At 47.0% G+C, this 14,597-nt stretch overlaps 1 protein-coding gene across 1 annotated transcript in view; it reads left to right on the top strand.

Annotated features, from left to right (window-relative positions):
* Positions 1–14,597, top strand: part of LOC143171953 (pikachurin-like) — a 124,531-nt gene that overhangs the window by 30,721 nt on the left and 79,213 nt on the right. Inside the window, 1 exon segment of the mRNA XM_076361139.1 lies at positions 8,594–8,724. Within this exon segment, the coding sequence (XP_076217254.1) occupies positions 8,594–8,724 (131 nt within the window).

The raw sequence follows: 14,597 nt of genomic DNA on the forward strand, positions 1-14,597 counted from the left end.
TAAAAACAGAGAAGGACTGGTGGGAGATGTGGTGGTCGGAGGCCGTCTTGGGCTTAGCAACCATGAAATGGTAGAATTCTCGATTCTTGGTGAAGTAAGGAAGGGGGGCAGCAAAACCACAACCATGGACTTCCGGAGGGCGGACTTTGGCCTGTTCAGGACGCTGGTTGAGAGAGTCCCGTGGGAGACGGTCCTGAAGGGCAAAGGGGTCCAGGAAGGCTGGACGATCTTCAAGGAGGAAGTCTTAAAGGCGCAGGAGCAGGCTGTCCCTGTACGCCATAAGAAGAATGGGCGGGGAAGACGACCGGCCTGGCTGAACGGGGAGCTCTTGCTGGGACTCAGGAAAAAAAGGAGAGTTTACCACTTGTGGAAGAAGGGGCAGGCGACTCAAGAAGAGTACAGGGATCTTGTTAGGTCGTGCGGAGAAGAAATGAGAAAGGCAAAAGCCCAGCTAGAACGCAATCTGGCCGCTGTCGTTAAAGACAACAAAAAAAGTTTTTACAAATATATTAATGACAAGAAGAGAGCCAAGGAGAATCTCCATTCTTTATTGGATGCAAGGGGGAACATTGTCACTGAGGATGAGGAAAAGGCTGAGGTACTCAATGCCTTCTTTGCCTCAGTCTTTAACAGGCAGGTCAGTTATCCTCAGGGTACTCAGCCCCCTGAGCTGGAAGACAGGGACGGCGAGCAGGATGAACCCCCCGTAATCCAGGAGGAAGCAGTCAATGACCTGCTATGCCACCTGGATGCTCACAAGTCTATGGGGCCGGATGGGATCCACCCGAGAGTGCTGAGGGAGCTGGCGGAGGTGCTCGCCAAGCCGCTCTCCATCATTTATCAGCAGTCCTGGTTAACGGGGGAGGTCCCGGACGACTGGAGGCTTGCCAATGTGATGCCCATCCACAAGAAGGGCCGGAAGGAGGATCCGGGGAACTACAGGCCTGTCAGCCTGACCTCGGTGCCGGGGAAGATTATGGAGCGGCTCATCTTGAGGGCGCTCACAAGGCATGAGTGGGACAACCAGGGGATCCGGCCTAGCCAGCACGGATTCATGAAAGGCAGGTCCTGCTTGACCAACCTGATCTCCTTCTATGACCAGGTGACCCGCCTAGTGGATGAGGGAAAGGCTGTGGATGTGGTCTACCTGGACTTCAGCAAGGCCTTTGACACTGTCTCCCACAGCATTCTCCTTGAGAAGCTGGCGGCTCACGGCTTAGACAGGTGTACTCTGCGCTGGGTCAAAAACTGGCTGGACGGCCGGGCCCAGAGAGTTGTGGCGAATGGAGTTAAATCCAGTTGGCGGCCGGTCACGAGCGGTGTTCCCCAGGGCTCAGTACTGGGGCCGGTCTTGTTTAATATCTTTATTGATGATCTGGATGAGGGGATTGAGTGCACCCTCAGTAAGTTTGCAGATGACACCAAGTTGGGTGGGAGTGTTGATCTGCTCGAGGGTAGGAAGGCTCTGCAGAGGGACCTGGACAGGCTGGATGGATGGGCTGAGGCCAACTGTATGAGGTTCAACAAGGCCAAGTGCCGGGTCCTGCACTTCGGCCACAACAACCCCATGCAGCGCTACAGGCTTGGGGAAGAGTGGCTGGAAAGCTGCCCAGCAGAGAAGGACCTGGGGGTGTTGGTCGACAGCCGGCTGAATATGAGCCGGCAGTGTGCCCAGGTGGCCAAGAAGGCCAATGGCATCCTGGCCTGTATCAGAAATAGCGTGGCCAGTAGGAGTAGGGAAGTGATCGTGCCCCTGTACTCGGCCCTGGTGAGGCCGCACCTCGAATACTGTGTTCAGTTTTGGGCCCCTCACTACAAGAAGGACGTTGAGGTGCTGGAGCGTGTCCAGAGAAGGGCAACGAGGCTGGTGAGGGGTCTGGAGAACAAGTCTTATGAGGAGCGGCTGAGGGAACTGGGGTTGTTCAGCCTGGAGAAAAGGAGGCTGAGGGGAGACCTCATGGCTCTCTACAACTACCTGAAAGGAGGTTGTAGCGAGGTGGGTGTTGGTCTTTTCTCCGAAGTAACAAGTGATAGGACGAGAGGAAATGGCCTCAAGTTGCGGCAGGGGAGGTTTAGATTGGACGTGAGGAAAAATTTCTTTACTGAAAGAGTGGTGAAACATTGGAACAGGCTGCCCGGGGCAGTGGTGGAGTCCCCATCCCTGGAGGTATTTAAAAGACGTGTAGATGAGGCGCTTAGGGACATGGTTTAGTGGGCATGGTGGTGTTGGGTTGACGGTTGGACTCGATGATCTTAGAGGTCTTTTCCAACCTCAATGATTCTATGATTCTATGATTCTATGGTTCAGGTCTTGTTTAGGGTTAAACAACTATTTTAAAAAATCACCCAGAGATCTGCCCCGAGGCTGGATGGTCATGGGTGGCATGGCATGTGGGAGAATACGGGCAGGTACATAGAGAACTTCTCACCTCCAATGGTCTGGAACTTCACTCCCGAACAATTACAAGATCCTGATGAAGTGATAGAATACTTGAAAAAAAAAAAAAAAAATGCCGTGGTTATTCCAAAGAGGCACAACTTATCGCACTGTGCTGGGCCCTGGCTAGTATCTACGAAACACTGCTCGGTATTATGCAGCACCCTCAGGGAGAAGAGAGGGAAAACAAACCGACAGGCACTGCGGCTGTTCCAACCCTGGCGACAGGCACTGTGGCTACTCAACCCCTGCAACAGGTACTGCAGCTCAATCAGAGAACCAACCCGTGCTGGTATCAGTCACCCCTATACACAAGAAGAAATACAGAAGAAAATCAACTCATTTAGTAAAGGATGAAGATGAACCAGGGCCATCACGAGAACAGAAGGAGGAAGAGGCAGAACCCATAAACAAGATGGTAACCACCCGATCCCTATCCCTGAGTGAGCTGTGAGATATGCGAAAAATTTCAGTCATCGTCCAGGCGAGCATATTGTCACCTGGCTGCTCCAATGCTGGGATAATGGGGCCAGTAGCCTGAAATTAGAGGGTAGGGAAGCCAAGCAGCTGGGATCCCTTTCCAGGGAAGGGGGCATTGACAAAGCGATTGGAAAAGGGGCACAAGCCCTCAGCCTCTGGAGGTGACTCCTGTCAGGCGTGAAGGAAAGGTATCCCTTCAAGGAAGATGTTCTGTGTCACCCAGGCAAGTGGACCACCATGGAGAGGGGTATCCAGTACCTGAGGGAATTAGCCATGATGGAGGTGATTTATGGTGACCTGAACAATGAGCAGTTATCCAAAGATCCAGATGAAGTCAGGTGCACGCGACCCATGTGGCAGAAGTTGGTATGGAGTGCACCATCATCATGTGTCAACTCATTGACAGTAATAACCTGGAAAGACAGAGAGACAAATGGTGGATGAATTGGCTAGCCAACTCTAGCAATACGAAGAATGTCTCTCTTCCTTCCTCATCTCGGCTCTGGAGAAACTGTCCTGGGAGTTCCAGCGATTCAAAGAGGATATGCCCTACTCCCCACCTGTACGGACCAGTATCTCAGCCATTAGGAGTCAGCGTCCCTCTGCTCAAGAGAGGATATAGTGGATATACACCACGGGCCACCCTGTGGTTTTACCTGCGTGACCACGGAGAGGGCATAAGGAAGTGGGATGGAAAATCTACCTTGACCCTAGAGGCACGGGTATGTGAGTTGCAAGGAAAAACAATCACAAAAGGGGGTTCTTCCAGGAAAATTGCTGCTCCAGTTTCCAGTGGGCAGTTCCCCAGAGAGAGTAGAAGGGCTGATCCTACTTCCGATCTTAATGAAGGGACTTCTGACTCGTATGTACAAGAAGTGAGTAACGGATACTATGACCAGGACTAGAGGGGCCCTGCCTCCAGCCAGGTGGAGGAAAGGGACAACCGAGTTTACTGGACTGTGTGGATTCGGTGGCCTGGCACATCAGACCCACAGGAGTAGAAGGCTCTAGTAGACACCGGTGCACAGTGTACCCTAATGCCATCAAGCTATACAGGGGCAGAACCCATCTGTATTTCTGGGGTGACGGGGGGATCCCAACAGCTAACTGTATTGGAGGCTGAAGTGAGCCTAATTGGGAATGAGTGGCAGAAGTACCCCATTGTGACTGGCCCAGAGGCTCCGTGCATCCTTGGCATAGACTACCTCAGGAGAGGGTATTTCAAGGACCCAAAAGGGTACCGGTGGGCTTTTGGTATAGCTGCCTTGGAGACGGAAGAAATTAAACAGCTGTCCACCTTGCCCGGTCTCTCGGAGGACCCCTCTGTTGTGGGGTTGCTGAAGGTCGAAGACCAACAGGTGCCGATTCCTACCACAACAGTACACTGGCAGCAATATCGCACCAACCGAGACTCCCTGATTCCCATCCATAAGCTGATTCATCGACTGGAGAGCCAAGGAGTGATCAGCAAGACTCGCTCACCCTTTAACAGTCCCATATGGCCAGTGCGGAAGTCTAATGGAGAGTGGAGACTAACAGTAGACTATTGTGGCCTAAATGAAGTCACGCTGAGTGCTGCCGTGCCAGACATGCTAGAACTTCAATACGAACTGGAGTCAAAGGCAGCCAAGTGGTATGCCACAATTGATATTGCTAATGCGTTTTTCTCAATCCCTTTGGTAGCGGAGTACAGGCCACAGTTTGCTTTCACTTGGAGGGGCGTCCAGTACGCCTGGAACCGACTGCCCCAGGGGTGGAAACACAACCCCACCATTTGCCATGGACTGATCCAGGCTGCACTGGAACAGGGTGAGGCTCCAGAACACCTGCAATACATTGATGACATCATTGTGTGGGGCAACACAGCAGGAGAAGTTTTTGAGAAAGGGAAGGAAATAGTCCAAATCCTGCTGAAGGCCGGTTTTGCCATAAAACAAAGTAAGGTCAAGGGACCTGCACAGGAGATCCAATTTTTAGGAATAAAATGGCAAGATGGACGTCGTCAGATCCCAATGGATGTGATCAACAAAATAACAGCCATGTCTCCACCAACTAGCAAAAAGGAAACACAAGCTTCCTTAGGCGTTGTGGGTTTTTGGAGAATGCATATTCCAAATTACAGTCTGATTGTAAACCCTCTCTACCAAGTGACCCGGAAGAAGAATGATTTCAAATGGGGCCCTGACAATCCTTTGAATAAATTAAAGAGGAGATAGATCATGCAGTAGCCCTGGGACCAGTCCGGGCAGGACAAGATGTAAAAAATGTGCTCTACACTGCAGCCGGGGAGAATGGCCCTACCTGGAGCCTCTGGCAGAAAGCACCAGGGGAGACTCGAGGTTGACCCCTAGGGTTTTGGAGTCGGGGATACAGAGGATCCGAGGCCTGCTATACTCCAACTGAAAAAGAGATATTGGCAGCATATGAAGGGGTTCGAGCTGCTTCGGAAGTGATTGGTACTGAAGCACAGCTCCTCCTGGCACCCCGACTGCCGGTGCTGGGCTGGATGTTCAGAGGGAGGGTCCCCTGTACACATCATGTAACTGATGCTACATGGAGGAAGTGGGTCGCACTGATCACACAACAGGCTCGAATAGGAAGCCCCAGTCGCCCAGGAATCTTGGAAGTGATCATGGATTGGCCAGAAGGCAAAGATTTTGGAATATTGCCAGAGGAGGAGGTAACGCGTGCTGAGGAGGCCCCAATGTATAATGAACTACCAGAAAATGAGAAGCAACATGCCCTGTTCACTGATGGGTCCTGTCGTATTGTGGGAAAGCATCGGAGGTGGAAAGCTGCTGTGTGGAGTCCTATACGACAAGTTGCAGAAACTGCTGAAGGAGAAGGTGAATCGAGCCCATTTGCAGAAGTAAAGGCCATCCAGCTGGCTTTAGACATTGCTGACCGAGAGAAGTGGCCAGTGCTCTATCTCTAGACTGACTCATGGATGGTGGCAAATGCCTTGTGGGGTGGTTGCAGCAATGGAAGCAGAGCAACTGGCAGCGCAGAGGCAAACCCATCTGGGCTGCCGCATTGTGGCAAGATATTGCTGCCCAGGTGGAGAACCTGGTTGTAAAAGTCCGTCACGTAGATGCTCCCGTACCCAAGAGTTGGGCCACTGAAGAACATCAAAACAACCAGCAGGTGGATCAGGTTGCTAAGATTGAAGTGGCTCAGGTGGATCTGGACTGGCAACATAAGGGTGAATGATTTATAGCTCGGTGGGCCCATGACACCTCAGGTCACCAAGGAAGAGATGCAACATACAGATGGGCTCGTGATCGAGGGGTGGACTTGACCATGGACACTATTGCGCAGGTTATCCATGAATGTGAAGCATGCGCTGCAATCAAGGAAGCCAAGCGGTTAGAGCCTCTCTGGTATGGAGGACGATGGCTGAAATATAAATATGGGGAGGCCTGGCAGATCGATTATATCACACTCCCACAAACCCGCCAAGGCAAGCGCCACGTGCTTACAATGGTGGAGGCAACCACCGGATGGCTGGAAACATATCCCGTGCCCCATGCCACTGCCCGGAACACTATCCTGGGCCTTGAAAAGCAAGTCCTATGGCGACATGGCACCCCAGAAAGAATTGAGTCGGACAACGGGACTCATTTCCGAAACAACCTCATAGACCCCTGGGCCAAAGAGCACGGCATTGAGTGGGTGTATCACATCCCCTATCATGCACCAGCCTCTGGGAAAATTGAACGATACAATGGACTGTTAAAGACTACGCTGAGAGCAACGGGTGGCGGGACATTCAAACATTGGGATACACATTTAGCAAAGGCCACCTGGTTAGTCAACACGAGGGGATCTGCCAATCGAGCTGGCCCTGCCCAGTCAGAACTCTTACGTACTGTAGATGGGAATAAAGTCCCTGTAGTGCACAAAAAAAATATGCTGGGGAAGACAGTTTGGGTTATTCCTGCCTCGGGCAGAGGCAAACCCATCCGTGGGATTGCTTTTGCTCAAGGGCCTGGGTGCACTTGGTGGGTGATGCGGAAGGATGGGGAAGTCCGATGTGTACCTCAAGGGGATTTGATTTTGGGTGAGAATAGCCAATAATTTGAGCTGTATGATGGTAATTGCTACGTAATACTGTATGTCATTACTACTATAGTTGTTATATGCCATATCAATGGTATTACAGTAAGCATCACCCAGATTAATGAAGAATTAACTTTGATGAAACCGAGGAAAGTGCAGTGGTGATGGGAACCAGAACTGTCTTCAGCATGGAACAATCCAACATGGCACACAATCTCTCCTGCCCTGAAAGACTATTATGAGTGATGGAACCCAAAGTCATGGACTGAATGAACTCAACGAATGTTTTATAGGGATGGCCCAAGGGAATTTTATCTGTTTGTATATATTAAAAGACAGGAAAAGTGGGGGTGATTAATTGGAATGTATTGGAAAGTGTGGGACCAGGCCATGACATAGATGGTATAGAATAAGGGGTGGATACTGTCCTGATTTTGGCTGGGATAGAGTTAATTTTCATCCTAATAGCTAGTAGCATGCCCAGAGATGTGACAACCTTATCCCAAGGTAATGCTGCATACATGGCTTTCTGTTGTAAAACTGGCAGGGCAGAGTCTATCCAGACATTTCACAGTGTCCTTGTTTCGGCTGGGATAGAGTTAATTTTCATCCTAGTAGCTAGTATAGTGCTGTGTTTTGGATTTAGCATGAAAATAATGTGATAACACACTGATGTTTTAGTTGTTGCTAAGTAGTGTTTATACTAAGTCAAGGACTTTTCAGCTTCCCATACTCTGCAAGCAAGGAGGTGCATAAGAAGCTGGGAGGGAGTATAGCCAGGACAGTTGACCCAAACTGGCCAAAGGGATATTCCATACCATATGACTTCATGCTCAGTATATAAACTGGGGGGAGTTGGCCGGGGGGTGGTGACTGCTGCTCGGGGACTGGCTGGGCATTGGTTGGCAGGTGGTGAGCAGTTGCATCACTTGTTTTTCCTGGGTTTTGTTCCTCTCTCTGTTGTTGTTTTCCTTTGCATTACAATTTATATTATTATTATTATTATATTTCAATTATTAAACTGTTCTTATCTCAACCCATGAGTTTTTTTACTTTTGCTCTTCCGATTCTCTCCCCCATCCCACCGTGGTCGGGGACGGTGAGCGAGCAGCTGTGTGGTGCTTGGTTGCTGACTGGGGTTAAACCACAACACACAGGTAAATACAGAGTGTGTTAAAGCCTCGATTTTCCTAAAGCTGTTGGTATTCAGAGGGCAGGATGTAGCTGTAACAGCAAAATGGTCAGAAACATCATTAATGTTTTAAAAGGATAGCGGCCACCTGATGTTTGGAGTGCCTTATAAACCTTTAATAAATACCTGCTAGACCATTTTAGATAAGCTTTCCTTTTACACTAGAGTATATGTGTATACACACACACACACACACGTGTTACATCTGTAACACAGCAAGTCACTCACACCTAAATCTCTGTCACGTGCAGTATCGTAATATTTTACTATTATTTTTCCACAAGTGTGGGGTTTTAGAGGGGCAACAGATGAGGGGAGAAGCCTCTAAATTTGATTCCCAAGTCTGTGGGTGTTGGCTTTTTGTGTGTATTAGTCCACCCGCTTCTCTAATGCTTTTCCTTTGCATTTCTTCTGGCTTACATAAGTGCATGCCCCCTGCACCGCCCTATCAGCTCCAGATCGTGGTAGTTTCTGATTCAGAAGTTGCATTATCCTGGAAATCTGGAGTCAGTGAAGGAAGTTCTCCCATCCAGTTCTACATGGTGGAGTTTATCAGGCAAGTTTGCCAGTGGAGTCCAAATGTCAGTGTTTGTGCACTACAGGTTTTTTTTCCTAAACTGCTCTATTAAACTGCGTATAGATTCTTGTCATGATTTATTTACTCACTGTGTATAGTACACTTAGTTTTGCTCTTGATGTGTGTTGAATTACCATGAAAATTTAAAGACAAAGCCAGAAATAATCTAATTTGATATAAAATCACCAATAAGTTGTACCTTCTGATTGAAGAAAATAAGGTCTAATTTGATCTGTTCCCTCTAATAAAAGCCTGGGTGAATGAAGCTTTAAGTTTCTCCTGTCATCAAATGCTGTCGAATCATGCTGAGAAAAGAGTCTGTGGCAGAGCAGTTCCCCTGAGCAGGAGTACCCTGGGCTGCTATAGGAAATAATCTGGGGATTGCAAACTCAGTATATTGGGCAGTTTTAACTGACAAAAGTCTTTTGGGTCTTGAGCTTGCAGGACTCAGACTTGCTTTGTTATCCTAATGCTAATCAAGTTTCCATGAAATGTTGGCCTTTCTTTTTAGATTTTTTTTTCGGGGGAGGGGCGTGGGATGTTGGTGTTTTGTCTTTTCTTCTTTTATGTTGAACTCTCTAAAATTTGCAGTAATAGAACTGAACTGTGAAAAGTTGCCAGTCAAGTTGCTTTTATAAGATGCATATGAAGGGTCAGGAGGAGGTGGTTGTATCTGCATGCACAAACAAGTATTCATACCTGACTGTTCATATGCTTGTGTAAGCTAATATCTGCATACAAAGTTATTTATTTTCATGTGCTTGCCCCTGTGTTTATCCTTACAGTGAATGCAAAATTCAACCTTTGGACGTTTAATCCTTTGGGTGAACACTTGATGACAGGTTTTAGTTGAGGGTCATGGATAAGAAGAGAGAATTGCTTCTTTAACTACTCTGAGCTGTAAAGGTCAAAAAATCGTTCTTTGGAAAGACACATTCATTTTTTTAAAAGAATTGTTGTTGTAAAAACAGACAGAACGAACTATTGGTTTTCAGTGCTTAAAGTATGGTTACAGTCTAGAAGTTATTGATATAATGAAAAGAATTCCCAGGCTGAAAGCCTGCTTGTGAACTTACGTTGCACTTTGTGTTTGAATCAAAATGCCCCATATTTAGTGGGAAGCCATCCAATGTTCATTGCACTGGGAGGCAGGACACGAGGGCTGAAGTTATCTTATGGCCATCATGTAAACTCTGCTGTAGAATTACCATGAAATTTCTCCAATACCTATTTTTCCAACACAGTTGTTATCTGAGCCTTTCTCTCTTCTCCCCATCTCTTAACTCTCATTTGCTCGGTGGATGGGAAAGGGATTTTGTTGGGTTCTGACTGACCGCACTTCTGTCGCCTCCGTGCTTTTTCCGGAAAGTGGAGCCTGCAGGTTTATGTACACTTCTTCATAGCACCAGGGACCTGCTAATGGAAGAAGAAGTGAGCACCATCATCTCCATCTGACACATTGAAAGTGCACCCTTGAATGTTTTTCATTCTCCAGAGAGTGGAAAGCTTCCTTCACTGTTTAAGTCAAAAGAAGCGAGTAATTGAAATTTCAGTGTTTCGTTGTTTTAGACTTTGGGAAAGAATTTGCTAACAGTACAATGTTTTGATTATACTGTTTAGTTTGAGGTTTAAAGTTAAGCTTAAAGTGTATTTGTTAATTTTGGGATTATGCTCTCTTAGACTTGGAAGCTTGATTATATATTTGAAGAAAGTTCAATGAGCCATAAGCCCTAATGGCAATTAGAGGTAAAGATTTAACTTTAAGCTTCATTGTCTTTTGCTGCATATAGTTTTAATCACTATAAAATGTATTAACACAAGTTAAAGCTGTTGTAATTAAACCAGTGTAAAACCAAAACAAAACAGTGCAAGTAAATTTAGAATTAAGCCCTCTTATGTCAAAGAAATACAATATTATCCTGTGCTTTTTAAAAATTAATAACTTTCTTATGCAAATCTATAATTCCTCTTGGGTGCAGCACAAACCTCTAGAAACTATCATCGAAACATAGAATCATTAAGGTTGGAAAAGACCTCTAAGATCATCGAGTCCAACTGTCAACCCAACACCACCATGCCCACTAAACCATGTCCCTAAGCGCCGCATCTACACGTCTTTTAAATACTTCCAGGGATGGGGACTCCACCACTTCCCTGGGCAGCCTGTTCCAATGTTTCACCACTCTTTCAGTAAAGAAATTTTTCCTCACGTCCAATCTAAACCTCCCCTGGCGCAACTTGAGGCTATTTCCTCTCGTCCTATCGCTAGTTACTTGGGAGAAGAGACCGACACCCACCTCGCTACAACCTCCTTGCAGGTAGTTGTAGAGAGCCATGAGGTCTCCCCTCAGCCTCCTTTTCCCCAGGCTAAACAACCCCAGTTCCCTCAGCCGCTCCTCATAAGACTTGTTCTCCAGACCCCTCACCAGTCTCGTTGCCCTTCTCTGGACACGCTCCAGCACCTCAATGTCCTTCTTGTAGTGAGGGGCCCAAAACTGAACACAGTATTCGAGGTGCGGCCTCACCAGTGCCCAGTACAGGGGCACGATCACTTCCCTACTCCTGCTGGCCACACTATTTCTGATACAGGCCAGGATGCCATTGGCCTTCTTGGCCGCCTGGGCACACTGCTGGCTCATGTTCAGCCGGCTGTGGACCAATACCCCCAGGTCCTTTTCCGCCAGGCAGCTTTCCAGCCACTCTTCTCCAAGTCTGTAGCGTTGCCTGGGGTTGTTGTGGCCGAAGTGCAGGACCCGGCACTTGGCCTTGTTGAATCTCATACAGTTGGCCTCGGCCCATCGATCCAGCCTGTCCAGGTCCCTCTGCAGAGCCTTCCTACCCTCGAGCAGATCAACGCTCCCGCCCAACTTGGTGTCGTCTGCAAACTTGCTGAGGGTGCACTCGATCCCCTCATCCAGATCATTGATAAAGATATTAAACAAGACCGGCCCCAGTACTGAGCCCTGGGGAACACCGCTCGTGACCAGCCGCCAACTGGATTGAACTCCATTCACCACAACTCTCTGGGCCCAGCCGTCCAGCCAGTTTTTGACCCAGCGAAGAGTACACCTGTCTAAGCCGTGAGCCGCCAGCTTCTCTAGGAGAATGCTGTGGGAGACAGTGTCAAAGGCCTTACTGAAGTCCAGGTAGACCACATCCACAGCCTTTCCCTCACCCACTAGGCAGGTCACCTGGTCATAGAAGGAGATCAGGTTGGTCAAGCAGGACCTGCCTCTCATGAATCCGTGCTGGCTAGGCCTGATCCCCTGGTTGTCCCGCTCATGCCTTGTGAGTGCCCTCAAGATGAACCGCTCCATAATCTTCCCCAGCACCGAGGTCAGGCTGACAGGCCTGTAGTTCCCCGGATCCTCCTTCCGGCCCTTCTTGTAGATGGGCATCACATTGGCAAGCCTCCAGTCGTCCGGGACCTCCCCCGTTAACCAGGACTGCTGATAAGTGATGGAGAGTGGCTTGGCGAGCACCTCCGCCAGCTCCCTCAGCACTCTCGGGTGGATCCCATCCGGCCCCATAGACTTGTGAGCATCCAGGTGGCGTAGCAGGTCATTAACTGCTTCCTCTTGGGTTATGGGGGGTTCATCCTGCTTGCCGTCCCTGTCTTCCAGCTCAGGGGGCTGAATACTCTGAGGATAACTGGTCTGCCTGTTGAAGACTGAGGCAAAGAAGGCATTGAGTACCTCAGCCTTTTCCTCATCCTCGGTGACAATGTTCCCCCCCGCATCCAATAAAGGATGGAGATGTTAACAACTATGATGTTGTTTAAATCATTTCAGTCCCCTTAGAACTAACTTTATTACTTTTACCCTAGAAAAACCATGCTGGGAGACTGAGGTGAGGGAAAAACACTCTTTTCATTTGTTCAACTCTGATATTGGGGATTAAAACCTCATGAAAATTCAGTACATTAATTGTTTGCACATACCAGAATCTAATCAGAACGAGAGCTAACCTGCAGTCTGTTTCTGCTCAGGGTCTAAATTTGGGCCTGTATTTAGGCACTTGCATGGATTTCCCTTGGGACCTTTTGGTTCATTATAGGCAGTGGAGGGCTACAGGCGGTTTCAAATGTAGGATGGGCTGGGCTAATTCAGGCTCTGCTCTGCTGTTGACTATAATAGAGGACACTAAGGAGACCACAATCCCAACTTGGCTAAATGCTGAAAATCAGGAGGGTGAATCTAGGTCTCACTGCTCACTGCACAGTTCATAGGGAATGTGTAAAAGAATATGTTAAACCCAAAATAGCTAATGGTGTCTGGAAGCTTGTAGGCTCAGTGTTAATAGTCCATTGGTTTATGCTGAGAAATATTTTATGACAATTTTATGACAAACGGCATTCTTACGAAAGTCCCTAAAGCAAGACCCTGGACTTAAATATACTAGTTTGGGACTTTTTCCTGAAGATACTATTAAAAAACTAATTCTCAAAAATGTCTTAGGCATTTTCATTTGAATACTCAAATTTGTAATCTACTGAATACCTACCCAGTCTTCTAAATTTGGAGATTAATTTATCCAAATTTTTATAGTCAGCTAGCTTCTACAGAACCACAAGTGTTTCAGCAGCATATCCCTTAAAAGAGTAGATCACTTTCTTTTCATCTCCTTGACATGTAGATGGAGTCAACAACTTTCAATATTAATCTTGACATACAGGGGAAATTTTTCAATATCTCAGTAGTGACGTGAAACTTCTGCTGCAATGAACTAGGTGGGTTCTGCTGATAAAACTGGAGAGATTTATCAGTATACAGATGTTCGGATGGAGCAGATTCAGCAGTGTTGTGGAAAGATTTCTTGATTAGTTTCAAGCCTTCCCCCCAAAAAAAGTTTATCCCTGAATCCATTCCATGTTGAACTAGCTGTCCCTGGTGCTGCACTGAACCAGGCAGTCATATTTGCTTTTGTTTGCAAAGAACTTGAAACAACAGATCTGACCAGGGAGACACCTCCTAATGCCTAGCAAAAATACCTTTAATACTGCTTTCCTGATTAATGCATGAAACAGAGACATCTGCCTCAACATTTACCTCACTATTTGTGAGGGTTAAATCCCTGAAAAGATAATTAATGAAGAAAGAGGAGTGGAAGATGTAGGCATTCAGGAGGAAATGCTTAACAATGTTAGACAGCATCAGAGTAAGATTTATCAAAAGAATGAGGTTAGAAAATTGTCTATTTTTCTTTTCCTCAGAGTCGACCTGGCATATTGGTTAGGATATGTCGTAGAAAGTGTCACAATAAAGCTAAATAGTAATAATTACTAAAAATAATATCCTATAGTGTATTATTTTCTACACTGAGTATTTTCCATAGCAAATAAGAATGCATTGTACTTGTCACTGTATTTATTATTTGTAGGAATATATTTAAAAATATTTTGTAGAGCTGAATTTGCTACTTGAGATGAGTACAAACACGGCACAAAGGAACAATCAAAAAACCTGGAATAGATTTATGGCAGGTGCTTCACTCTGTTAAATCATTTCCAGGTGATTTTAAAAGGAAGTTCAAGTGAATATAAAATTGCTGTTCTCCACATCAGAAAGATTTCCTTTCTTAAGTTGAATCAGTCCCCAGATTACAATATAAAGCCCTAATCCAAATGTTTTGGGTACGTTTGGGGCAGAATTCTGCCCTCAGTTTATATCCATCCAGTCCTATTGACTTTACCCATATGTTTATTATTTTAAAAATGCTCTGACTTTGTCACTGGCCAGATTCTTACTGCATGGCATTTCTGCATTGGAGATGCACAGCTGTAACTTCAAGAGCAGAAAATGCCCATGGAAGATGTCTGATTTCCCCATGCACATATACATCGTCCGGAGCAA

This window comes from Aptenodytes patagonicus, chromosome W (assembly GCF_965638725.1).
Source record: "Aptenodytes patagonicus chromosome W, bAptPat1.pri.cur, whole genome shotgun sequence".
In the NCBI taxonomy this organism is placed as follows: Eukaryota; Metazoa; Chordata; class Aves; order Sphenisciformes; family Spheniscidae; genus Aptenodytes; species Aptenodytes patagonicus.